The sequence below is a fragment of the Cajanus cajan genome, chromosome 3 (assembly GCF_000230855.2).
Source record: "Cajanus cajan strain Asha chromosome 3, NIPB_CcT2T_4, whole genome shotgun sequence".
In the NCBI taxonomy this organism is placed as follows: domain Eukaryota; kingdom Viridiplantae; phylum Streptophyta; class Magnoliopsida; order Fabales; family Fabaceae; genus Cajanus; species Cajanus cajan.
This window is the reverse complement of record NC_138519.1, coordinates 49,787,767-49,815,077: the sequence shown is the minus strand read 5'-3', so window position 1 is coordinate 49,815,077 and position 27,311 is coordinate 49,787,767. Positions and strand designations below refer to the sequence as shown.

Sequence of the window (27,311 nt, the reverse complement as noted above, 5' to 3'; positions counted from 1 at the left end):
TTATTTTGGAAAATGTAGCCTCAAATCACAGCCAATACAGTGAAAGAGAAGTCACAGCAAGGAAAGGAACTCTGGGGCGATATGAAGTGAACAATATTGAGTTACTCTTAGCAAAATTTGATACTCTTAATCAAAGATTAGACAAGATGGAAAAAGCTAAGGTTAATTCAGTGGCTACAAATCAAGTATGTGACCTTTGTAGGGAACAAGGGCACACTGCAGTAGATTGTACCTCAATTTTTACTGGAGAAAAAGAAGATACTACTGAACAGGTGGCAGCTTCTCATAATTTTTATGACACTCCTCGAAGAGAGAAGAGTAATCCATATTCCAACACATACAACCCTGGTTGGAAGAATCATCCTAACTTTTCTTGGAAGAATAACCCAGTTCAAGGAACTAGCAATCAGCAACCTAATTTCCGTCCGTCCAATCACTTCATTAATGGGGAAGGAAATCCAGTACAGACACCCTCAATTCAACAAAGTGTTTCAAGATTAGAAAACCTTATGGAGAATTTTGTCACTAATCAAAAACAGACCAATGATTCAATGGCAAATTCTATTCAAAACCTTGCTGTCAAGGTTGAGAATATTACTCTCCACAACAAGATGCTGGAAAATCAAATTGCACAGTTGATGCCTAGTTCAAACAATTCTCCAGGTAAGTTCCCAGGTAAAACAGTTGCAAACCCAGCTGAAAATGTTAATGCTGTTACTTTAAGGAGTGGGAAGAAATTAGACAGACCTGTGTCTAATCAAAATGATAATATTGAGATTGATGAAGACGCTTCTCCTATGGTTGAAAAACCTGAAAAAGAGAGATTAGAAAAAGAAAAAGTATCTTCATCAAAGCCTCAAACTGTTTATCACCCTCCAATTCCTTTTCCTCAAAGGTTAGCAAGGACTAAACTTGATAGACAATTTGAAAAATTTTTAAATATGATCAAACAAGTGTATGTAAACATTCCATTTGTAGAAGCTCTACAACAGATGCCTACATATGCTAAATTTCTTAAGGATCTTTTAGCTAACCGAAGGAAATTGGATGATAGAGAGACTGTTACATTGATCCATCATAATTTGCCCAAAAAACTTAAGGATCCTGGTAGTTTCTCTATACCTTGTCTCATTGGAAATCTAAGGTTTGAAAAAGCCTTATGTGACCTTGGGGCAAGTATCAGTTTAATGCCTTTATCAATTTGCAAGAAATTAGATATGGGAGAATTAAAGCCTACAGCGATGTCAATCCAGTTAGCAGATAGATCTATAAAATATCCCATAGGAATTTTAGAAGATGTTCCAGTTAAGATAGGTAAATTTTTAATTCCGGGAGATTTTGTTGTTTTAGAAATGGAAGAGGACAAACAAATACCAATCATACTAGGTAGACCATTTTTGGCTACAGCAGGCGTGATAGTAGATGTCAAACATGGAAAATTGTCCTTATCCATTAATGATGAAACAATGGAATTTAATATTGCTAAATCTGTTAGACAACCTTCTCTTGAAAATATTTGCTGCAGGGTTGATATATTGCCTAAAGACATGGAGGAAGAAGTCATGAGATCTATTTTGAGGGATCCCTTGGAGAATTTTCTAGTTGGAGGAAAGCACATAGATCTTGAGGGGATTCAACCTAATTATGCTTGCTTGATCGATTCAAGTCCCCCGTGTAAAGAAAAAGATCCTCTAGTAGAAAGTCTTCTTGAGTCTTCAACAGATTGGCAAGAAGAAAACTCTCCAAAGTTAGAACTTAAACCACTTCCTTCATCTTTAAGGTATGAGTTTTTGGGGGCTAATTCCACTTATCCAGTCATAGTAAATTCAGCTTTAAATGAAAAAGAAACTGAAAAACTTCTCAATGAGTTGAGAAAATTTAGAAAAGTTATTGGATATACTATGGCTGATATAAAGGGAATTAGTTCTTCATTTTGTATGCATCGCATCTTCTTGGAGGAAGGATCCAAACCTTCTGTTGAAGCTCAAAGAAGACTAAATCCCAAGATGAAAGAAGAGGTAAAGAAAGAAATTTTGAAATTACTGGATGCTAAGGTAATTTATGCTATATCTGATAGTCCTTGGGTAAGTCCAGTTCATGTGGTTCCTAAGAAAGGTGGGATGACAGTAGTTAAAAATGATAATAATGAATTAATTCCCACAAGAACTGTGACTGGGTGGCGTATGTGTGTTGATTATAGAAAATTAAATAATGCCACTAGAAAGGATCACTTTCCCTTACCTTTTATTGATCAAATGCTTGAAAGGTTAGCAATGCATTCATACTTTTGTTATTTGGACGGATACTCCGGTTTTCATCAAATCCCTATTCATCCATTAGACCAAGAGAAAACTACTTTTACATGTCCCTATGGTACTTTTGCTTATAGGAGAATGCCTTTTGGCCTATGTAATGCACTTGCTACCTTTCAAAGATGTATGACTGCAATCTTTAGTGATTTATTAGAAAAAGAGATGGAAGTTTTCATGGATGACTTTTCAGTTTATGGTATTTCCTTTGATGACTGTCTATTAAATCTAACTAAAGTATTGCAGCGTTGCTCTGAAGTGAATTTAGTCTTAAATTGGGAAAAATGTCATTTTATGGTACAAGAAGGAATTGTCTTAGGACACCTAATATCTGGGAGAGGAATTGAGGTAGATAGAGCAAAAATAGAAGTAATTGATAAATTGCCTCTTCCAATTGATGTTAAAGGTGTTAGAAGTTTCTTAGGGCATGCCGGTTTCTACCGAAGGTTTATTAAAGATTTTTCAAAAATCTCTTAACCATTATCTAATCTACTTGTGAAAGAGGTACCTTTTAACTTTGATGTTTCTTGTAAGAATGCATTCTACAGGTTGAAAGAAGCTCTCACTACAGCTCCTATTCTGCAAACTCCTGACTGGAGCCTTCCTTTTGAAATCATGTGTGATGCAAGTGACTATGCTATAGGAGATGTATTGGGACAAAGAAAGGACAAGAAGGTTCATGCTATATACTATGCCAGCAAGACTCTTGATGAAGCCCAAGCCAATTATGCAACAACAGAAAAAGAATTGTTAGCAGTCGTCTATGCTTTTGAAAAGTTCAGATCTTATCTTGTGGGGTCTAAGGTTATTGTTTACACAGATCACTCTGCCCTAAAGTATCTTTTTAATAAAAAGGATGCTAAACCTAGGCTCCTCAGATGGATTCTCCTTTTACAAGAATTTGATTTAGAGATTGTGGACAGAAAGGGAGTAGAAAATGTAGTAGCTGATCATCTCTCTCGACTTCCACAAGACCAAGCAACAAAGGAGGAACTCCCTATTAATGACAGCTTCCCAAACGAAAAGCTTTTAGCAGTTGTTGTGAAAAACAGTCCCTGGTATGCAGATTATGCGAATTACTTAGCATGTGGAGTCCTTCCTGAAGACTTTAATTATCAACAAAAGAAGAAATTCTTTAGTGACCTTAACAGCTTTATTTGGGATGAACCTTACCTATATAAGAGGTGTAGAGATGGTATCTACAGAAGGTGTATCTCAGAAGAAGCAGCTCCTCACATCATTCACTCATGTCATTCTTCCGCATATGGAGGGCATGCTAGTACGTCAAAAACTGCAGCTAAAATTCTACAATCTGGTTTTTACTGGCCAAACTTATTTAAGGATACTTGGAAGATGGTAAATTCTTGTGACCAATGCCAAAGATCAGGGAATATATCCAGGAAACATGAAATGCCATTAAATGGGATTTTAGAAGTAGAAATTTTTGATGTATGGGGAATAGATTACATGGGACCATTCCCAAGTTCTAAAGGTTACAAGTTCATATTAGTTGCAGTTGATTATGTGTCCAAGTGGGTAGAAGCGATTCCCGCTCAAACGAGTGATTCAAATACTGTCATTAAACTCTTCAAAAGAATTATATTTCCAAGATTTGGGGTCCCAAGAGCTGTGATCAGTGATGGAGGCTCACATTTTATTGAAAGAAAGTTTGAATCTTTCTTAAAAAAGTATGGAGTCACTCACAAGGTTGGTACACCTTATCACCCTCAAACAAGTGGACAGGTAGAAATATCCAACAGAGAAATCAAAAAGATTCTTGAGAAGACTGTATCTACAACAAGAAAGGACTGGTCTTTAAGATTAGATGAAGCTCTTTGGGCCTACAAGACTGCTTACAAAACACCTATTGGCATGTCTCCATTTAGGCTGATTTATGGCAAATCTTGCCATCTTCCTGTAGAGCTAGAACACAAGGCTTTGTGGGCAATAAAATACTTCAACTATGACCTAAAGGATGCTGGAGAAAAAAGGAAATTGGAACTCAATGAGCTTGATGAAATCAGATTAGACTCATATGAAAATGCTAAGATTTACAAAGAAAGAACAAAGAGGTGGCATGACAAGCATATACATAGAAGAGAATTCAAGCAAGGGGACTCGGTGCTATTATTTAATTCCAGACTCAGATTGTTTCCTGGAAAATTGAAGTCAAGATGGTCAGGGCCTTTTACAGTTCAAAAAGTATATCCCTATGGAGCTGTAGAAATCAGAAACGATAAAGGCGACATATTCAAGGTCAATGCACAGAGATTGAAGTTATATTTCCATGGGGAACACTTAGAAAAATTATACTCTATGGTTCTTCAGGAACCTACTCAAGTTTCTTAAAAAAATAAAAATAAAATAAAAAAAAAATAAAAAATAAAAAATAAAAAATAAAATAAAAAAAAATAAAATAAAATAAAATAAAATTTCAGAGTTCCAGAGAGAATCACGACCGTGATTCTAAATCACGGGCGTGATCTTCTCTGGAAAATTTTTGGAAAACCCCAGAGAGAATCACGACCGTGATTATAAATCACGGGCGTGATCTTCTCTGGAAAATTTTTGGAAAACCCCAGAGAGAATCACGACCGTGATTATAAATCACGGGCGTGATCTCCTCTGTTTGAATTTTTGAAAACTCACAAAGAGAATCACGGCCGTGATTTCCAATCACGCCCGTGATTCCCTGCTGACGCTCAACAGATACAACCCGTGATTTTTGAAATTCCCCTTTCCCTTATATATTTTTCCCCCTCCTTTTACATTCTCACTTCTCTCAAACTTACGAACTCTTCCCATTCTCTCTTTTCTTCTCTCCCAAACCCTAGCTTCTCACTTCTTCTTCCTCTTCTTCCCTCTTCCTCCCACATTCACTCCTTCCGTTCATCCATGGCTCCCAAGCGCACCTGTACCGTTGGTTCGTCCTCCACCGCTTCCGATACCCACAGTTACGAGGAAGAAGCAAGTGAAATTCCGCACCTTCCTCCGAGGTTCTATCGGAACGATGAACAGCGTGAGCGGAACGAGGTATTACGCTTCCGCACTATCCATCCTACCAGGTATCTCGACTTCCCATTTATTCGTAAGTTGGGTTTACGTGCTGATATCAATTTCATGTTAACTAACATTGGGTGGACAACCTTTTCTACCATGCATAATGATGTTGTTTATCCTCGACTAGTTCTTGAGTTCTTGAGCTCTCTCCACACGGAAATATTATCTGGGCCAAATTGTTCTGAAGGTTTGATTTCTTTCCGTATGTTTAACCAAGAACACGAATTAACCCTGGCTCAGTTCAATAATATTTTTGGATTTCCCACTGGAGGGAGCACGAGAACCCCAAGTTCTTTCAACCCTGGTTCTTTTTGGTATAGTTTGACAGGTACAAGTAATTGGGTCGCTGGAAAATGTAATTCCTCTGCTTTCCGCCATCCCGCCATCCGTATTATGCACCGCTTTATTGCCTCTACTGTTTTGGCCCGAGGTGATTCTGAAGGAAAGGTTCGTTTGAGCGACCTTTTACTTTTATGGGCTATGATGGAAAACAGAGAGGAGCCTATTGATTCTGGCAGTCATTTGGCACGACAGTTCCAGAGTATTTCCAATACCAGCCACGGTGCGATTATGAATGGCGGCCTCATTACCACTATAGCCAAACACCTTGGCTATCACGCTTGGCTGGACCAGTTAGAACCACTCCCTGGAAGCCGTACTATTAATTTTGCTACCTGCTCTTCTATGAACTGCATTGCGAAAGATGAAGATGATAAATACTACTTTGTAGTAACCCAGTCGGGAGTGCACCACCAGTTACCAAATCCAACATACACCGTGAAGAACCGGGCTACACGGCAGTTTCCACTGGAGCCATTAGAGGACCTACCTCCAGCAGCTGAGGAAGCGGCTCCTGCAGATGAGGAAGCAGCTCCTGAACAACCCCCTCTACATCCTGGACCTGAGGTGGACAATGCTGCTATCCTGGCAGCTATTCAATCAATGGATAACCGGCTGAAACAAATGGATGAACGCCAGCAGCATTATAATTACATGGTTGATCAAATGTATCAATGGCACATTCAACGGTATCCAGATGATTTTCCACCACAGTGAGATCTTTCTTATTCCTTATTTTACTCTGATGCTTAGGGACAAGCATTCCTTTCTGTTGTGGGTTGGTTGCATATTCATGCATTTTATAATTTTGTCAAAATAATCTATCATGCATTCATTAGCTCTTTGCTTCGGGACAAGCAAATCTTTAAGTTTGGGGTTAGGAGGATGTACGCATTTCATTCATTCATGCAAAGTAAAAAAAAAATAAATAAAAAAATTAAAAAAAAAATCATGCATATATACATATTCAGTTAATCCCAGCTTGAATTTGTGTTTGAAAAGTAAATATTTTTAATGAAATTGTTCGTCTTTGAAAACACTGAATGTGATGAATTAAATCTTGAAGTCTCAGAACAAAAGGTTGAAAAATTAGCTGGTTTTGTGGCTAGCACTTGGTTCTTAGTATTGAGGCTTGAAATGATCGAGAATTATAAAAATAGTCTCTTGAAGATAAATTCTTTTTAATTCGTGCTTAAAAGCTTTTGGGGGGTAATAAAAAAAAAAAAAAAAAAAAAAAATCACCTAGCACCCCTTTGAGGTCATAGGTTAGAGGGAGAATATTCTTAACCTTAGAAAACTAAGGGAACTAATTAGCTACTGGGGAATTGTTTAGTAAAATAGCTAGACCCCCTTTGAGGCTACGTGTTCTTGAAATTATCATCCTCTCTACACTGATTGGCTACTGGGGAAATGTTTTAGGTGAGACAAAAACAAAAATAAAAATATTACCCCTATTTGTGTCACAAGCATTGAAAAATTATTTCTGTTAAATTATCTTCGTTTGACTAATGAGCTTTACAAGATTTGACATCATGAAACTCTTAGAAACTAAGAGTTGGCGCTAGTAATGAAAGATTAAGATTCTAATTGGACCTTGTGAGACTAAGAGTGAAGATTTTAAATGCTCAGTTAATTCTTGATGATTTTTTTTTTCAAAGTGCTAATTATTGTTTGAGGACAAACAAAAGTTCAAGTTTGGGGTTATTTGATGTTGTGTATTTTACTCGTATTTTAGCACTTTAATTCACAAGAATTCATAGCATAATCATGCATATCTTTCATGTTTTTAATAAATTTTTATATCATTTTCCTATTTTATGCTTTTCTTGGTATGTGTTGTGTTTTCTCTGAGCAGGATCAAGATTTAAGAATTAAAGAGGAAATGCTGAGCTACAGGGAAAATCACGGCCGTGATTCTAAATCACGCCCGTGATTCACCAGAGAAAATCACGGCCGTGACTCCCAATCACACCCGTGAACGCCACTGACCCTTCATAGATGTGCTCCAGAGAAGATCACGGTTGTGATTCTCAGTCACGGCCGTGATTCACTTCGCGTCCCAGCTTTTTAAGTTTTATGTTTTATTTTTATTTTATCTTTGTAATTTTTATCTTGGTAGTTTTACCTTTTTACCCTTTTAGGTTATAAATTAGATGAGGTTAGCCTAGAACGGAGATTTTTTGTTTCGGAGACAGTTTTTTTTAGTTTTTGACACTTGGAGAAGGTTGGGCGCCTGTGCCATCGACTCTAAGGTTTGCTTTTCTTTTATTCTTCTTTTCTTGGAGAACTACTATGAACTCCTGTGAGTAGTTTCCCTTTTTCTGGGATCAGGGCTTAGCCTCTGAGAACCTCTTTATTAATGCATTATTCAGTTTCTTAATTTTATTCCAATTCTTGATCTGTTCTTTTAAATTTTATATATGAACTTTAATATTATTGTTTTCATAATAACATTAATTAAGGATGAACTGAGAGGAGAACTTGATTATAATTATGATAAACAATTAATCTTAATTTTCATAATCATAGATAATTAGGGATGAACTGAGAGGAGAACCTAATTATCGGAACCTAAAGGAACAGACTTGAGTGTTAAATCACGAGAGTTGATTTAAGCTTTCGAGGAGCAATAGATTAACAAAGATCTTAATGGGTTTAATTGAACGTAATTACTACGAGAGTAGAGATTAATTTTAATTAAACACGTCCTCGTAGCCTGAGAAGGTGCAAGGATTAAATTAGGTTAAGACTACCTTCAAGATGGAATAGAATTAATTAATGAAAATAATAATTCAATATTGTTGGAACTCTTTGTGCGAACCCTAGATTCCCGGAAATCTCCTTATCTTATCTTAAAGTTTTATCTTATTCATTAATTGCATTACTATCTATTTTACCATCAAATCTGATCTTATCATCTCAAAACAAAAATTCAATCTGTTTTAAAATTCAAATTAAAATACTAGTAATTCTAGGTCAAACACGTAGTCCCTGTGATTCGATATTTATTACTTGACGACAACCGTACACTTGCGGTTTTCCATACATCAGATATTTTATAGATCTATCTGCTAACTGGATTGACATTGCTGTAGGCTTTAATTCTCCCATATCTAATTTCTTGCAAATTGATAAAGGCATTAAACTGATACTTGCCCCAAGGTCACATAAGGCTTTTTCAAACCTTAGATTTCCAATGAGACAAGGTATAGAGAAACTACCAGGATCCTTAAGTTTTTTGGGCAAATTATGATGGATCAATGTAACAGTCTCTCTATCATCCAATTTCCTTCGGTTAGCTAAAAGATCCTTAAGAAATTTAGCATATGTAGGCATCTGTTGTAGAGCTTCTACAAATGGAATGTTTACATACACTTGTTTGATCATATTTAAAAATTTTTCAAATTGTCTATCAAGTTTAGTCCTTGCTAACCTTTGAGGAAAAGGAATTGGAGGGTGATAAACAGTTTGAGGCTTTGATGAAGATACTTTTTCTTTTTCTAATCTCTCTTTTTCAGGTTTTTCAACCATAGGAGAAGCGTCTTCATCAATCTCAATATTATCATTTTGATTAGACACAGGTCTGTCTAATTTCTTCCCACTCCTTAAAGTAACAGCATTAACATTTTCAGCTGGGTTAGCAACTGTTTTACCTGGGAACTTACCTGGAGAATTGTTTGAACTAGGCATCAACTGTGCAATTTGATTTTCCAGCATCTTGTTGTGGAGAGTAATATTCTCAACCTTGACAGCAAGGTTTTGAATAGAATTTGCCATTGAATCATTGGTCTGCTTTTGATTAGTGACAAAATTCTCCATAAGGTTTTCTAATCTTGAAACACTTTGTTGAATTGAGGGTGTCTGTACTGGATTTCCTTCCCCATTAATGAAGTGATTGGACGGACGGAAATTAGGTTGCTGATTGCTAGTTCCTTGAACTGGGTTATTCTTCCAAGAAAAGTTAGGATGATTCTTCCAACCAGGGTTGTATGTGTTGGAATATGGATTACTCTTCTCTCTTCGAGGAGTGTCATAGAAATTATGAGAAGCTGCCACCTGTTCAGTAGTATCTTCTTTTTCTCCAGTAAAAATTGAGGTACAATCTACTGCAGTGTGCCCTTGTTCCCTACAAAGGTCACATACTTGATTTGTAGCCACTGAATTAACCTTAGCTTTTTCCATCTTGTCTAATCTTTGATTAAGAGTATCAAATTTTGCTAAGAGTAACTCAATATTGTTCACTTCATATCGCCCCGGAGTTCCTTTCCTTGCTGTGACTTCTCTTTCACTGTATTGGCTGTGATTTGAGGCTACATTTTCCAAAATAATCATGCAGTCATTAATAGGTTTCCCCATGAAAGATCCTCCAGCTGCTGAGTCTAATATCATGGTGCTTTGTTGGTCCAATCCTTCAAAGAAAAATTGGATGGTAAGCCAACGGTTGAAGCCATGTTGTGGGCATGCTTGAAGATATCCTTTGAACCGCTCCCATGCTTCATAAATAGTCTCTCCAGTGCCTTGTTGGAAATTAGTGATTTTCTTCCTCAATTCTTTAGTTTTAGAAGGAGGAAAGAATTTCTCTAGAAAAGCTCTTTCACATAATTCCCAAGTTGCTATCTTTTCTCTAGGCACTGTTCTTAGCCACACCTTTGCCTTATCTCTCAAGGTGAGTGAGAATAAGCAGAGTCGCATTCCATCAGAAACTTCATCATCAAATTGCTGGGTCTCACAGATTTCCAAGAACCCCTCTAAGTGGTCATTAGGATCTTCTGATGGTAGTCCTCCAAAGGTGTTCTGTTTGAGCATATTCACCAGAGAAGCTGGTACAGTAGCTCCAGTTTGCATCTCCCCTCCAGGTATCCCACGAGCTACGGGTGCAGAGTAATCCCGAAGCGGTAAATTATCTCGTTGTGCAGCCATGTCAAATTCTCTAGAAAGGTTTCTTTTCCTTCTCAGGAGAGTTCTTTCAATCTCAGGATCAGGTGGTGTTGGTTTCCCAAGACGTAGAGATCTCTTTTGCATTAACCCTAAGGCACTGCAAAAAAAAAAAAGAAAGTGACCCGTGAAATCTGAATTGGAGAAGTAAACACTAAAAAAAAAAATTATTTATTTATTTAATTTTTTTTTTTTTTTTAAAAAATTCGAATTAAAATAATTGTAATTTAAATCAAGAGACGTAGTCCCCGGCAACGGCGCCAAAAACTTGATGTATGGAAAACCGCAAGTGTACGGTTGTCGTCAAGTAATAAATATCGAATCACAGGGACTACGTGTTTGACCTAGAATTACTAGTATTTTAATTTGAATTTTAAAACAGATTGAATTTTTGTTTTGAGATGATAAGATCAGATTTGATGGTAAAAGAGATAGTAATGCAATTAATGAATAAGATAAAACTTTAAGATAAGATAAGGAGATTTCCGGGAATCTAGGGTTCGCACAAAGAGTTCCAACAATATTGAATTATTATTTTCATTAATTAATTCTATTCCATCTTGAAGGTAGTCTTAACCTAATTTAATCCTTGCACCTTCTCAGGCTACGAGGACGTGTTTAATTAAAATTAATCTCTACTCTCGTGGTAATTACGTTCAATTAAACCCATTAAGATCTTTGTTAATCTATTGCTCCTCGAAAGCTTAAATCAACTCTCGTGATTTAACACTCAAGTCTGTTCCTTTAGGTTCCGATAATTAGGTTCTCCTCTCAGTTCATCCCTAATTATCTATGATTATGAAAATTAAGATTAATTGTTTATCATAATTATAATCAAGTTCTCCTCTCAGTTCATCCTTAATTAATGTTATTATGAAAACAATAATATTAAAGTTCATATATAAAATATAAAAGAACAGATCAAGAATTGGAATAAAATTAAGAAACTGAATAATGCATTAATAAAGAGGTTCTCAGAGGCTAAGCCCTGATCCCAGAAAAAGGGAAACTACTCACAGGAGTTCATAGTAGTTCTCCAAGAAAAGAAGAATAAAAGAAAAGCAAACCTTAGAGTCGATGGCACAGGCGCCCAACCTTCTCCAAGTGTCAAAAACTAAAAAAAACTGTCTCCGAAACAAAAAATCTCCGTTCTAGGCTAACCTCATCTAATTTATAACCTAAAAGGGTAAAAAGGTAAAACTACCAAGATAAAAATTACAAAGATAAAATAAAAATAAAACATAAAACTTAAAAAGCTGGGACGCGAAGTGAATCACGGCCGTGACTGAGAATCACGACCGTGATCTTCTCTGGAGCACATCTATGAAGGGTCAGTGGCGTTCACGGGTGTGATTGGGAGTCACGGCCGTGATTTTCTCTGGTGAATCACGGGCATGATTTAGAATCACGGCCGTGATTTTCCCTGTAGCTCAGCATTTCCTCTTTAATTCTTAAATCTTGATCCTGCTCAGAGAAAACACAACACATACCAAGAAAAGCATAAAATAGGAAAATGATATAAAAATTTATTAAAAACATGAAAGATATGCATGATGATGCTATGAATTCTTGTGAATTAAAGTGCTAAAATACGAGTAAAATACACAACATCAGATGACATTTTATTGGAATTGAAAGATCGGTGCCTCATTAAAAGCCTTCTCAGCAAAAACCCCTCATATTTTTACGGGGACAAAATACTAAGTTATGAAAAGAGTGCACCTAATACAAATGGATAAAGAGACTAGCTATAGTAAAAACGCAAACTTGCAGCGTTCCACGTTCTTGGTATCATGCCTCCATCCAAGGTCCTCAATCGGTAAGCCCCTTTGCCGACCACATCATCAATTTTGTAGGGGCCGACCCACTTAGGTGATAACTTGTTCCTCATTTGTGTTAGCTGAGCCCGCTTCAAAACGAGGTCTCCCACAACGAAGTCTCTCGGAACGACCTTTGTGTTGTACTTGAAAGTTGCTCTTCTGTGGGCTGCCACTTGGTTTATCCTTGCTCTCTCCCTTGTTTCGGCGATCAGGTTCAAGTCTACTCGTCTACCTTGGTCGGATTCCTCTTCAGAAAAAGCTGTGGTACGCACTGAGGGTTCCGCGACTTCAATCGGGATCATGGCATCTGTTCCATACACCAAATTGAATGGAGTGTCCCGGGTCGATGAATGAACTGTTGTGTGGTATGACCATAGAACCCGGGGAAGCTCCTCTACCCATGAAGCGCCTGAGTCTTGGACACACTTCTTTAGCCCGGCGAGGATTATCTTGTTGGCCGACTCCGCCTGACCGTTAGATTGGGGATGCTCGACTGAAGTGAACGTCATTCGGATTCTGACCCCGCGACAGAATTCGCGGACTCTCGAACTTGCAAATTGTGTCCCGTTATCCGACACGATCACCTGAGGAACCCTGTATCTGCATACTATGCTCTTCCATAAGAACGCCTTTACCTTCTCCGCTGAAATGGTCGCCACGGGCTCCACTTCGATCCATTTGCTGAAGTAGTCCACTGCCACTAACAAGAACTTCAACTGCCTTATAGCTATCGAAAACGGGTCGAGGATGTCAATACCCCACTTGTTGAATGGCCAAGGAGACAGAATTGAATGGAGTCGTTCAGCTGGGGAATGGTGCAGGGTTGCATGCCTTTGGCATCCATCACATTTCTGGACCCAATTGACACAATCATTTCTCAGACTCGGCCAAAAGTAGCCTGCCCTCGCCACTTTGTATACTAACGCTCGTCCACCGATATGACTTCCACACATTCCACCGTGTATCTCCTCCATCACTCTTTGCGCTTGTGACATGGTCAAGCACCTTAAAAGGGGAGAGCTGAAGCCTCTTCGATACAACCTCTCGTTGATAACCACGAATCTGGCTGACTCCCTTTGTATCAATGAGGCCTCTTTCTTGTCTTCTGGCAATTCCCCCCGAGTCAAGTACGCAATGTAGGGTCCCATCCATGAGTCAAGTTCCTCTTGGATGAAGAGAGCACTCCCTTGTGGCTCGTTAATACTCGGTTGTGTTAAGGTCTCTTGGATGACCGACCGAGTGGCTCCCGGCTTGTTCGTACTGGCCAGCTTGGAGAGCAGATCGGCCCTCAAGTTTTGCTCCTGCGGCACGTGGTTGAGCGAGAACTCTCGGAAATTCTCCGATAGAAGCTTAACTTTTTCCAAGTATTTGGCTAGTTGAGGGTCCTTCGCTTGGAAAGTGCTCGCTACCTGCCCGGTGATCAACTCTGAATCGCTTCTAGCCGATAGACTTGTTTCCCCCATCTCCTTTGCCAGACTCATCCCCGCTAGCAATGCCTCATACTCGGCTTGGTTGTTGCTTGCTCGGAACTCAAAACGCAGTGACTGTTCTAATAGTATTCCTCCTGGTCCCTCTAAGACTATCCCGGCTCCACTTCCTCCTAGATTTGAAGCACCGTCCACCGATAGAATCCATTGGGTTTCGGTGATCGCGCCTTCCTCAGCTGGAGGGGTCAATTCTATCAGGAAGTCGGCTAATGCTTGAGCTTTGATTGCTCCTCTCAGTTCATACTTGATGGCGAACTCTGATAACTCGACTGACCACTTCATCATTCGGCCAGCCAGATCGGGTTTTTGTAGTACTTGGCGAATCGGATAGTCCGTTCGGATGACAACCTCATGACTCTGGAAATAATGTCTCAGTTTCCTCGCCGTTATCAGTATTGCTAGGGCTAGCTTCTCAATCCTCTGGTATCTCGTCTCGGCTCCTTGTAATACCCTGCTTACAAAATAGATAGGAGCTTGGGAGCCTTCCCGCTCTTGTACAAGAACGGAACTGACTTCTCGGGCGGAAGCCGATATATAGATCAGCAAAGGGAGGTTCAGCCTCGACTTTGTTAGAATCGGGGGCGACGCTAGGGATTCTTTGAGCTCCGTGAAAGCTTCTTCACACTCAACTGTCCAAGCAAAACGGTCATTCTTTTTCAGACACTGGAAGAGGGGCAAAGCTTTATCTGCCGATCGAAACAGAAATCGGGATAGCGACGCCATTCTTCCAGTTAGCTGTTGGACTTCCTTTACGGTGGATGGGCTCCTCATGTTGATGATGGCCGAACACTTGTCGGGGTTCGCCTCAATGCCGCGGTGAGTCAGCAGGAAACCGAGGAACTTTCCCGCCTGGACACCGAAAGAGCACTTCTCAGGATTCAGTTTGAGTTGGTACTTGCCAATAGTGTCGAACAATTCCTACAAGTCGCCAAAGTGCCGACTGACGCTTTCCGACTTCACCACCATGTCATCTACGTAAGCTTCCACATTCCGCCCTAGCTGATTCACAAGGACTTTGTCCATCAGTCGCTGATAAGTCGCCCCTGCGTTCTTCAGACCGAACGGCATAACCCTGTAGCAGAAATTGGCTTGATCGGCTATAAAAGCGGTCTTGTCCTCGTCTGCGGGATGCATTCGGATTTGGTTGTACCCCGAGTAGGCATCCATGAAGCTTAGCAACTCGTATCCCGATGCCCCATCCACCAGGTCGGATATTGGATTTCTCGGACGTGTCCTGCCATCACTAACTTCTGCGTCTCTTCCGGGATAGCCCTTCGTTTTTCCTCGCCAAACTTCCTTCTCTTCTGGATCACTGCCTTCGCGCTAGGGTCTATGGCTAGCTTGTGGCACAAGAAATTTGGATCAATTCCAGGCATGTCGCTGGAGTGCCATGCGAATGCCGACACATTGTCCTTTAGGACCCTCACCAATTTCTCTTCGTCTTCGGGAGTCAAAGAGGTACCTATCTTCACGTTTCTCCCTTCCATTACCTCCACTTCTTTGACGTCTTCTGCTGGGGCGGGTCGGTGGTCGAACTGACCCATTCTAGGGTCCAGTTCGACAGGGTGGACCTCCTTCTCTACCCGCTTAGTGTACAGTCGCCTTCGCGCCTTTAAACTATCCCCGTAGCATTTCCGAGCAACCTCCTGGTCCACCCTGAGAATCCCCACAGCGCCACTCGGCAACGGGTACTTTACCTTCAGATGGGGAGTAGACACTATCGCTCCCAGCTTGTTCAGAGTCAGCCTGCCGATCAGTATATTGTACGATGACTAAGCATCGACCACCAAATACCGAACGAGCACCGTCTTCATCTGAGCTCCCTGGCCAAAGGTCGTCTCCAGATCGGCGTATCCCCTTGCGATGACCTGGTCTCCTGCAAAACCAACTAGAGTCCCTGCATAAGGAATTAGTCGGTCGTTAGGTATTTTCATCCCCTCAAAGGTTTCCCAGAACAAAATGTCTGCGGAACTTCCCTGGTCAATCAACACGCGCTTCACATTGTACCCCATGACAATCGCCGATACGACGACGGGGTCATCCTCATGAGGGGCTACTCCTTCGTAATCCGCGTCTGAGAACGAAATCTCAGGCTGAGATGGTCGCCTGAATTCCGACACCGTTAACACTGACCGAGTGTACCTCTTTCAGGCTACCGAGGTAGTTCCCCCGCCGGCGAAGCCCCTTGCGATGGTGTTGAAATCCCCATGGATGGGTTGCTGATGGGCTTCCGACACCTTTGCTGGCACGTCTCTGGGAGGAGTTCTCTCTCTACGCCTATCCCTCCTGGTGTCATCTTGCGTGCGCCTGGGTCGCCTATCTGACGAGCTTCCCTCCTGCTTCGCCACAAACTCCTTTAGTCGTCCCTCCTTGATCAAGCGCTCGATCTGTCTTCCCAAAACAAAACAATTTTCAGTTGAGTGCCCGTGAGTCCTATGGAACTCACACCAATCGGTTTTGAAAGGGCCCAATTGACGCTCCGTCGCCGGGAACTCAAACAACGATGCGCTATTGACATCGTGGAGTATCTGTCGCCTAGGTACAGTGAGTGGAGTAAACTTCTCTTCTTCATTGCTGCGCGTCCACTCGCCCCTTGACCGACCACCGTGATCGGCCTGCCTGTAATTGCCGTCCTTCACGTTGTACCGGTCACGTCGTTTGTTCCAGTCTGATCGCGGTCGAAGATGCTTGTTCCCCTTCTTATTGCTGCCCCCAGCTTCTCGGTTTTCAGCTGTCCTTTTAATGATCTGGTTCTCCTCCGTCTTGATATGGCTCAAGGCGAAAGCCCTCACCTCCGACATTGTTTGGCAATTCGCCCTTTCGAGTGCAATGTCGAAGGCTCCGGACCTCAAACCTTTCTAAAACGCGATGACCGCCATTCTCTCATCCACTGATGCTATCCTTAGAGCAACCTCGTTGAATCTCTGCAGAAAATCCTTCAATGACTCCTCCCGTTGCTGCTTAAGATCAAATAAATCTGACGTGATCGGTGGCTTCTTCTTATTAGCAGCAAATTGAGCCATAAACAGCCGACTGAAGACGTCAAAGTCGGTGATGGATCGATCAGGGAGGCCACTAAACCAATCAAGCGCCGCCTTCTTGAGTGTGCCCATGAACAACTTGCAGCGGACTTCCATGCTCCCTCCACAGATCAACATTTGAGCACGGAAGTCCGTCAAATGTTGACTGGGGTCCTACGTTCCATCAAAGGGTTCGACCTGTGGTATCCGATGATCCCTAGGGATCATCTCGGCCTCTATGGCTTCCGAGAATGGTAGAAAGTCTCTAGGGACCTCCAGCATGATGTCCTCCTCCACAGTCCTGGTACTAGCTGCTATTCTGGCATGCATCTCATCCGCTCGTCTCCTGATCTCCTCGTTTTCTCGTTGAATGACCTCCTCTCTCTCCCTGGATCGCGCATTCTCCTCCCTTAAGCCATTGATCATGGCCATCATCTCCTCCATGGTTGGTGGTTGCGAGTTGTTGTTGTTGTTGCCGCCTCTCGCCATGGTAAAGTGTAGGTTTTTTGTGTTTCTTGGGGCGTAGGAAGAGTTTCACCGTAGCCCCACGGTGGGCGCCAAAATGTTCCGGCCAAAGGGTGGACTAGGGTTTTTTCCTAGATCGTGCCTTAGAGCCAAATCATTCAAAAGTGTAATCTGCCTTCTCAACTCTAAGGTTTTGGGTTTTATAGTATGTCGTTCGTGGGCCTCTTGGGCCCCGAGAATGGCGAGATTTTGCTAACCGTTATTATCTCGATGGCGCGGGAATAAAGGGAACAGGTTTAGCCAGGTTCTGACCGACAGGGACCATGCCGAGGGCCCAGTCAGGTTTTGACCGACAGGGTCCATGCCGAGGGCCCAGTCAGGTTTTGACCGACGGGGTCCATGCCGAGGGCCCAGACAGGTTCTGATTGGTTGGGCCCATGCCGAGGTGTCGAGAGAAATCCGATATGGGGTGCTCCCGTGTCAAGTCTGCTGAAAACCGAGCTCACCTTTGGGAAGCTGGTTGAGTCACTAGCGAAGCCACCGTACGCATGTCCACCCTCTCGGTATCCGACCGTAACCGTGAGGGCTTGAGGGAGTCGGTATCCGACCATGACGGTACATATTTAAACAAACAGTATTAAGTTTAAACTTAAATATGTTTTTAATTACTATAAAATAAATGAATGTTGATTTTGTTCTCAACAATTTTTTTTATATTTTCATCTCTCTAAAATTTGAAATTACTATTTTTATCCAAAAAATAAATAAACAAATTGTAATTTAAAGCACTTAAAAAATTTCTTTAATTTTTATCCTTTTAAAATCACAATTTTTGGTCTATAGTATTCATTTAGAGATGCATAAAAAATATATATTTTTTAAAGACTTTTTAAACTTGTTAGAAGTGACACAAAGCATAGTCACATAATCTTATGATTAACGCATAATTAGTCAACAATGAGCACTCAAATTTTATGATGAAATAAAATGCAAAGGTTAAAATAAAAATTGTTTATTTTATAAATATAAAAAATATATTTAAATCTTAAATTTATATTTGTTATATGTATAAACTTTAAATAGTACAATACAAATTAAAATACATAAATAAATAATTTATATTCTTAAAAAATATATGTTTTTTGGTTTGTTGAAACTATAGAGTTTACCCTCAAATCTTACAAACCTCATCAAATGCAATATGAAATACAAGAGTGTAAGCCAATAAGTCCAGTTCAAATTTTGTTAGTGTTTGAATCTCAACCCGAACAAAAGTTAACATAGTATCTGTTAAGCAACAAAATTATATTTTTGATTTGTAACCCAACTCAATAATAATAATAATAATAAGTTAATATTTAAATTACTTTGCTTAAAATTACACTCTATTAATGTTTCTATTGTTATCTTTTGAATAACGTTACATCTACAACCAAATTTATATAACTTGTCCAACATTTATTTTTTGTCATTTCATTAACCAAATTATATAACTTGTCCAACATTACTTTTAGGGACAGATCCATGATTATGTGAGTGGGAACACTTGTTCCACTAAAATTTTACTCTTCTCATTTTTATATATAGTATTATTTTCTTTTTATAATATATATATATATATATATATTATATTTTAATTTATTACAAAAAAATTTATTAAGTAATGACACACATCTTGTAAAGACGCAATATTTGTCATTTCATTTATTATTAAGAGATGTTATTAATAATGAAGAGACACAAAAGTAATATGTAAATTATTGTATCTGTAACATTTCCCTAATTTATTAACTCTATTTGAATTGTAGATCCTAAGATATCTCTTATATTCAAAGTGTGAAACAGAAATCATGTTGTAATCTGTTATGACAGCAGTTATATATCACTGCAGCTTGTACCACTCAATTCATTTAATTATATATATATATATATATATATATATATATATATATATATATATATATATATATATATATACACTCAGTTATCTTCTACAACTACAGTCTTCCAAAATGTTAAAAAAACGGAAAAGTAATTCAGATACAGTAGTTGAGAAGCCACGTGGATTTAAGTGTTAAAAATATCATAAAGAATATTTACCTTCAACACCGGTTACACGGTTATCATCGTGTCAACTCATATTTCAATAAGTAAATCTGGACGGTTAAAATTTCTTTCCCACGGTGGGGAATTTCTTTACCTCCCCCACTCTAGCCTCGGTCAGCAGATAAATACGGCTTAATTTGGTGGTTGTCAAACTAAACTGCAGCAGAAATACACCAACAAAATACCAAAAGTACAAAAGGGGAATTTCAAAGATAAAAAGTAGTGCACAGGTGTGATCGATGTACAGCAACTAGTGTTAAGAATCAATACTTTGAACAAACAAAATTTGTTGGCGAACCAAGAATAATTTCCAGTCAGATGGGTTTCTCACTCCCCTACCCCTTCAAAATATAAAATTCTTTAAGACGCAACGCTTCCGCAAGAATTTTGATGGAAAACCTTTTCTTCCTTAACTAATTAATTTATAGAGCTTCAAACAAACTTTATTTTCCTTTTCTTTTTTTTCCATTTCTACCAAACTTTTTACCCTTTGTCGACTTGCTCTTTACAAAAGAAATTCTGTTGGCCTTTGTCTGTCTCTCCTTTCGAATTTGATCCATATCTTTAATTTCTGAACGCACGTGAGCATTGGGCATTGAATGCTGCTTCTTGCTGCCTTTAAAATTCCTACGCCCTCTTTGGTAAGGCCCTGTATAACATAAATTCATAAAGTTTCATCGTTTAGCTTTTTTTTTTTTATACCAAACAAAAATATCCCACAACCATACATTTGACATTACCAACCGTCAGTTACAAGTATAAGTATTTACAGAAAAGTTGAGAAACATGAGTACATAACACAGAATATGTGACAATTTCAAAATGAGATTAAGGGTTTTGTTGAACCAGATTATAGTTTTAAGAAAAAAATAACTATAATGAAGCCTGCAGCTCATAGATCATGCAGCATTACACCAATAAGTTGTCCAAATTTCAAATGGCTTTACAGGTGATTTCCAAAGTAAATCTCATCACTATTTAGAGGCTTACTAAGCACGACTCCCATTGTCATTGAAAAGCTAAACAAGCTAACTGATGTAAAATAATGTTTTGATTCTTGTGAAAGTTTATTCGATTTAAATATTTTATTGAGGCTAGTAAACTTCAATTACCGGTTTCTAAATAAGCCAAAACACATGGGCCTTTTACATGCAAATGGCATGATAATTCTTACTGGGAAACAATATAAGAAAACCCATGCAATCTCCAACAATATTTTTCTTGGATGATAAATACTAGTTAGTAGTTTCCGATATAACAATGTTCATCAAACATAAAAACCAAAGGGAGAAGCAAACTTCGTATAGTACCTGCCAAACTTGTTGATTCCCGAGGATCACCATCACTATTTGTTCCTCTAAGAAATATCCTACCGTGTGAGCGCTCTTTCCACTTCTTATATATACCAGTCTTGGTGGCCTTGGTTTTTGCCCCACTCTCCGTCTTTATCTGTACTCATAGAAAATATATATTTTATGTTCTAAATCTTACATGTAGATGAATAAAAGAATCTCATATTGCATAATAAGTACCAACAAAAATGACCAGGCCTTAGAAAAATTGTACCTTTCCATTTGCAGCAACATGATCACCGTTGTTTAACTTGATGTACTTTTTACTCCTCTGACAACAAAAGGTTTATGAGATAAATGACAAGTTCTTCAAAAATTTCAGAAATAACCTGTCTTCTTTTACAATATAATAATCCCACAACTTTAGTATTACCTTATCCCAGTGATACATAGATCTTTGTTTCTTAATGCCAGTACCATCATCTGCTACTAGATCGAGGACAGCTGCTTCCAATCTAAAAAATTTAATACAATTAGGACCAAAACCAAACAGCTAAAAACATTATGGTATAAGTAAAACTGAATCATCCATGTTGAAAGTCACAATATAACATACGAGCAGAAAAAGAAACACCGAAGCAAAAACACAATCAACCAAAAGTTTTATAGTTCCAGCTTTTTGCTTCTGAACTAATGATTGAGAATATGGGCCAGTGGGATGTTTGGTTCACAATAAAATATTGAAAAATAATGAGGACTGATTAGTAATTAATTGAAAAAAGGTTTACCTATTTGAAGCAAAGTCTTCATTGGCTTTTACTTGAAGGCCAGCCTCCATATGCTGACAATCGTAGCAAGATGCAAGTTATATGTATAGCCAGCTTTTTAGTTTCAAATGCATAACCACCACAGCACATAGTATATATCTATATGATGAACTATTGTAATCCAGATAAATATAAATAACAGTAATACAGAATTACAGATAGAGACTTACTTGATTATTTGGTATTGAACTTATATAGTGATCCTCATCCTTGAAAGACTGTGCCTTTCTCTTAGAATCACGTGCTGCAAAACCTCAAGGAAACAGAATTAGAAATTAATCATTAGCTTTTGTCTTCCCCTTCTAGTGTTTTTTCACTAAAAATTCTAATCCTAATAAAGCATGCCCAAGTTAAAGTAAACCTTGAAACTTTCGGTCAATTTTAACCTATTATTTACAATGACCCTATCTTAACTGCTAAGAGGTAATAAGGTTGAAGCAGCTTGATTCCAGGCAGACAGAGTTTCCATCTTCCAGAAGCCAGTGTATTAAACTATTATCAACCATAATTATAAAAATGAATTTATAGTTGTAGGTAGCAATTTCAGTGGCATAAGGTTAACTTGATACAGTGAAAGCAGGCAATTCACACAACCATTAGACAACTCTGCCAGCTTGTTATTAACATATTTGTTAGTTCCTTTTATTGTCATTAATCAATTATATTCCATAGTAAACTTTTTCCCCCTTACTTTTGATCTTACTCTTTTGCTGAAGCCTATGCAAAGTTCTGGAAGTACAGAAATCACCTTAACCACATTTCTACACCCTCAGTTGAAATAGTAGATTGACCATGATTAACAAATAACATAAAACCATAGCATAAGACACTATTTAAAAACAGGGGGGCGGGGGGCGGGGGAATACATCATGATGAAGATAATTCACTCTACAAACTGAGAAACAAAACAATCAAACTTAAAGAAAGTTCAATGACAATATAAATGAAATAAAACCTTTTTTTCCTTTCTCCATGGAAGGAATGATTTCCGATTGAATTTCCTCCTGCAAGGAGCAAACATATAAATATCCCCAAGAAATAAATATGTGGAAAGAAAACCCATAATAAAACTAACAACTAGATTGATTTCAATCAGTCAGCAGAACAAGGCAGGTTATTTAAAAAAGGAGGTTGAATTGTCCAAATTCTAATTTCAGCAATAGCCACATACCTCTTCCTTATTAGTCTTGGACTGCTGTTGTTCACGAACCAAATTTATAATATTTTCATGAATGGCTCTTTTCCTTTTCATCACATCGACCCATTGGCCAGAAGGGCCCTGCAATTATTGAGCATAATTTTCAATATATATAGGTTACAAGGTAAAGAGGAAAGACAACAATACAGACATGCACATTGTAACAGATATTTCAAGAGGGTTTTCAGGTTGCTTGCAGCAAAGACTCAGGTATTATATATCATGGGTCATGAATGAAACACTAACAAGGACATTCAATATATATACATGACACGACCTAATCATTAATATACAACATACCCAAATTCAAAAAATAAGAATGAGATTGGAAATTGGCATAGAAGTATCTTAAGTCAATAAAAATGGGATACAAGACTAGCAAATTCACATAAAAGATAAGAGCTGGAATAATGACATCATAACATTGAATGTGCAACACATAATAAAATGTAACTGTTGTAAACAAAGCAATTAAAATTTTCATATCCAAGTGAGAAAAGCATCTTCAAGAAATGTTTATAGACAGGTATAACGTGAGTCATACATTGTCCATATTTTCAAGTGTTCTTTGAAAAAAGCCAAGACATGTATTAAAATTGTCAATCATATAAACATACAAGCATGCATCTGGTGTAGTATGTCAAACAAGGAACTATGTCCAACAGGGGAGTGAAACCTCCAAGAGTGGATCATTGAAGTCATTCACAAACAATGCATAATATATAAGTGCTATCCTGTTAATAACCAGGATATGTTTCATTTTATAGAATTTTGGTGCTGGGGACAGTGTATACATATTACCTGTAAGAGAGAGAGGGAAGATGGGAAAGGAAGGGATAGCTGGGCCACTGATCACTTTAAGCACATTTTTTACAACATAGTTGTGATGAAGAGCATGCAATCAAACTAAATGACACAATCTAGAAGTTAAATTGTCAAATCATCACTTTAAGAACCAACATAACTCCCTATGCTCCACGGGATTATATAGCAACACAATTGCAACTTAACTAAGAATAAGCTTACAGTAGTTTTGAGTCAAAAGACAAATAACCTTTCTAATAAGTATTTTTCATTATGAGATGAAAAAACGTGAGCTCAAGTGAAAGGAGAAACACTACAATGAGGGATTTACATATGGGCCTTGTTTGGATAAAGTTCTCAACAAGAACTTGTTACATAAGAAAATAAAGAGTTAATCAAACTTATCTCATAAGTTAAAATTAACTTATATGCCTTCACCCTTTTAGAAGCTCTCTCATCTAACTTCTCCAACCATTAAAGTGGATAACTTGATTTTAATTTATTGATAAGTTTGATTAATTTTATTATCTATTTCTTCTTCTATGAATACTTGTTGAGAAGTTTATCCAAAATGGATTATAACCTTCCTACTATAATGTCATAACACATCGAAATTGTGTTTAACCCAGTGAAGCAGTCATAGTCACAGTAGTTGCAAGAACAAACATAAAATGGATTTGAATTCAGAATACCAAAGATGACAGAAAGACAGAAAAACCATATCATCCACCATGATTATCCAACTTTCATGTTATAAATATGTAAAAATGAAAAATATTAAGTTGTAAAAGAGAATTATGGCTTTTAGTCACTGGAGGCGGGGAACAAGAAAATGTTATTCAGAATGCAAAATCCAACAATAAGATTATTGAATTAGACCGCAATATGGATAATGTATTTAAAGTAGAAACCCACCTGTTGATGCTTTGATTTAGCTGCTTCCCCTTCAGCTTCCAAAATGGTCTGCTTTGGCCTGTAATTTAACTATTAATTATTAATAAAGTTATGCAACTATAAAATATACTAAAAGGAAGTAGAAAAGATATCAGCAGAATTAACATATCTTGCAATCACCTAAACTTTTTCAAATGCTCAGAAAATGCAAGTGCAGTTAGCTCCCCCTTTTCCAACACATTCATGAACATCGGATGCAGCCCTTCTCGAGGCAAATCTTTCACTCTTCTAATAGACTCCTTTGCTGGTAAGGGTTTAGTTTTTGAATACAACCGAAAAGCATTTTTACAGGTTCTCTGCAATAATTCCAGTTCAGCAGAAGCATCAATAATTTCCCTAACTCTGTCAGAAACAAGGTCGATGACTTTTTGTGGGAAACGACCATAAATGGTATCCCCATTCACCATTGCCCGGTCATTTCTAGTCATCACTCCATCCATATCCAGCAAGACCTCCTCTTCGGTGGGAGCAGGTTTGATAGGCTTCGAAAGAAACAAATGAAGATCCAAAAGGTAAGCCATGTCCTCAGAAGTCACAAAGGAATACGCAGTACCAGTTCGACCAGCCCTTGCAGCCCTTCCAACACGATGGACAAATATTTTAGGCTTGGGAGGAAAGTCCCAATTGACAACATTATCAAGCAACGGAATGTCAATCCCCCGAGCGGCAACATCCGTCACAATCAACAACATAGTCTTCCTTGCCCGAAACCTTGACACGTGGATTTTGCGAGCATCTTGATCCATGTCGCCGTAACATACAGACGGCTCAATACCCTCGTGCCGAAACAAAACATTGAGAAACTCGACATGATGTTTGGTGGATACGAAAATCAACGTCTGCTGATCAGAACCAATATGCTCCCTAATCAAGTACAGCAAAGCCGCGTACTTCTCCTCCTGCCTCAAAGTGAAGAAGGCGAGCTTCAAGTCAGGGCTGATTTTAGTTTCGAGGTCGAGGCGCACGAGGCGAGGGTCCCGCAAACCAGCCTTGGCGAATTCCGCAAGCGCACTGGGCAACGTGGCACTGAAAAGCAAGGTCTGACGATTCTCCCCGAGCTGAGCGAGAATCTGATGCAATTGCTCGGCGAAACCCATGCCAAATAGACAATCTGCCTCGTCGAATACGACGTACTCGACGCTGCGCAAAGACATGTCATCGACCTCGGACAAATGGTGCATGAGCCTGCCGGGAGTGGCGATTATGATATCCGGACTCTGAGCTAACTCCTCAAACTGACTCTCCATGCTGTCTCCGCCGACTAACAAACTAACGCGAAGGTCTGTGAAGTGGCCAAGCTCTTTGGTGAACTTGAGAGTCTGAAGGGCCAAGTCTCGTGTGGGGGATAAAATCAGGGCTCTCACGCCGGACTGAGGGACATGCTGGTTCAGGCGGTGAAGCATCGGGAGAAGAAACGCCGCCGTTTTGCCGGAGCCCGTGCGAGCCATGGCAACCACGTCGGACCCGGAAAGGATGAGGGGCATGGTCTTGCGCTGGATTGGAGTGGGGACTTTGTACCCCTTCCGCTTCACTCCCCTGAACACATTCGGATTTAGACCCAGGGATTCAAAACCCCCAGATTTTGCATTCTTGTTCTTCTTCTTCCTCGAAGATCCTCCTTCGCCTCCCATCTTTCGTCTTACCAAGAGAAGAGACCGAAAGTGAGAAGCTTAGCTAAACCTAAAACCAAACGTACACCTTCGATTGATTTTCGTCCCCCACCCCCAGAACAGGTAGGGTTTTATTCACCAGTTTTATTTTATAAATAAATATCAAATAAATAAATCAATTTTTTTTCCTTTTGAGTATCAGCTTACACTTACACAATTATTTTTTCTACCATGTTACCTTTATAACTTTTATGTTATTATTATTATTATTATTATTATTATTATTATTATTATTATTATTATTATTATTATTATTATTATTATTATTATTATTATTATTATTATTATTATTATTATTATTATTATTATTATTATTATATATATAAGTTAATTATCATAATGTAAAGCTTTTTTACACTGGCAATCAATTATATTTTTTAAGTGTGTTATGTCACTCTTAAAAATAATTGTGTTTATAGTGATATACCACAATTAAAATATATAATTAGTTGATAGTATAAAAAAACTTTACACTAGCAGTATATAGGTGATTAACTCTATATATAGATATATATAGTTAATCATTCATACACGGTAAGTGTAAAGTTTTGTAAATGACAACCAATCATATCTTTTAAATTATTTTATTTTATTTTTATTTCATTAAATAAGCAACTGACATAGTACTATTAAAAGATATGATTGGTGATTAATTATATATTCCATTTTTTATTAATAGTATTAGTATTTTAGTCTTTACTATATACATAATATATATTTATTATATAATTAAAATTTATAATAAATTATATATAAATAAATATTATATTTAAATATATAAATTATATTTAAAATTTTATAAATTTTGATATTTTAAAATGTATAAATAATATTTTATATTTACGAATAATTGATATTATAACATAATATTATTTTTAGTTATTGATAATTTATTTTAAAATATTAAAATTTAATTTATAAATAATTATAATAAAATTAAATTAAAGTAGATAAAAAGTTTTTTTTTAAGCAAAAAGTAGATAATAAGTTAAAAGAAAATTTAAATTATACTTTTGATAATTTGT

At 38.1% G+C, this 27,311-nt stretch overlaps 1 protein-coding gene and 1 non-coding gene across 3 annotated transcripts; one reads left to right on the top strand and one right to left on the bottom strand.

The window, feature by feature from the left end:
- The first annotated feature begins 10,152 nt into the window (after positions 1–10,152).
- On the top strand, positions 10,153–10,259 carry LOC145956627 (small nucleolar RNA R71). The gene has a single exon (XR_014432866.1). It is a non-coding gene; the product is annotated as a small nucleolar RNA R71 (small nucleolar RNA).
- Positions 10,260–19,723: 9,464 nt separating this feature from the next.
- On the bottom strand, positions 19,724–26,348 carry LOC109794139 (putative DEAD-box ATP-dependent RNA helicase 29). 2 transcript variants are annotated; one of them, XM_029270486.2, is made up of 10 exons: positions 24,737–26,348; positions 24,578–24,635; positions 22,832–22,939; positions 22,616–22,664; positions 21,831–21,913; positions 21,622–21,674; positions 21,267–21,348; positions 21,108–21,164; positions 20,852–20,990; positions 19,724–20,190 (listed from the first exon to the last, which is right to left on the bottom strand). In XM_029270486.2, exons 1-10 carry the CDS (start codon positions 26,245–26,247, stop codon positions 19,985–19,987), a joined length of 2,346 nt encoding a protein of 781 aa, XP_029126319.1. In that variant the 5' UTR covers positions 26,248–26,348; the 3' UTR covers positions 19,724–19,984. The 2 variants fall into 2 exon arrangements, with proteins under 2 accessions (XP_029126319.1, XP_020209204.1); XM_020353615.3 differs by having other exon boundaries at positions 21,831–21,904.
- Positions 26,349–27,311: the final 963 nt, after the last annotated feature.

Bases quoted from the DNA above. Each gene is read 5' to 3' on its own strand.
- LOC109794139 (XM_029270486.2), bottom strand. From the start codon at position 26,247: ATGGGAGGCGAAGGAGGATCTTCGAGGAAGAAGAAGAACAAGAATGCA. The intron at 22,665-22,831 runs GTATGTGGCTAT...TGCTCCTTGCAG, and splicing joins CCAAGACTAATAAGGAAGAG to GAGGAAATTCAATCGGAAAT. The intron at 21,675-21,830 runs GTAAGTCTCTAT...TACGATTGTCAG, and splicing joins GTTCAATACCAAATAATCAA to CATATGGAGGCTGGCCTTCA.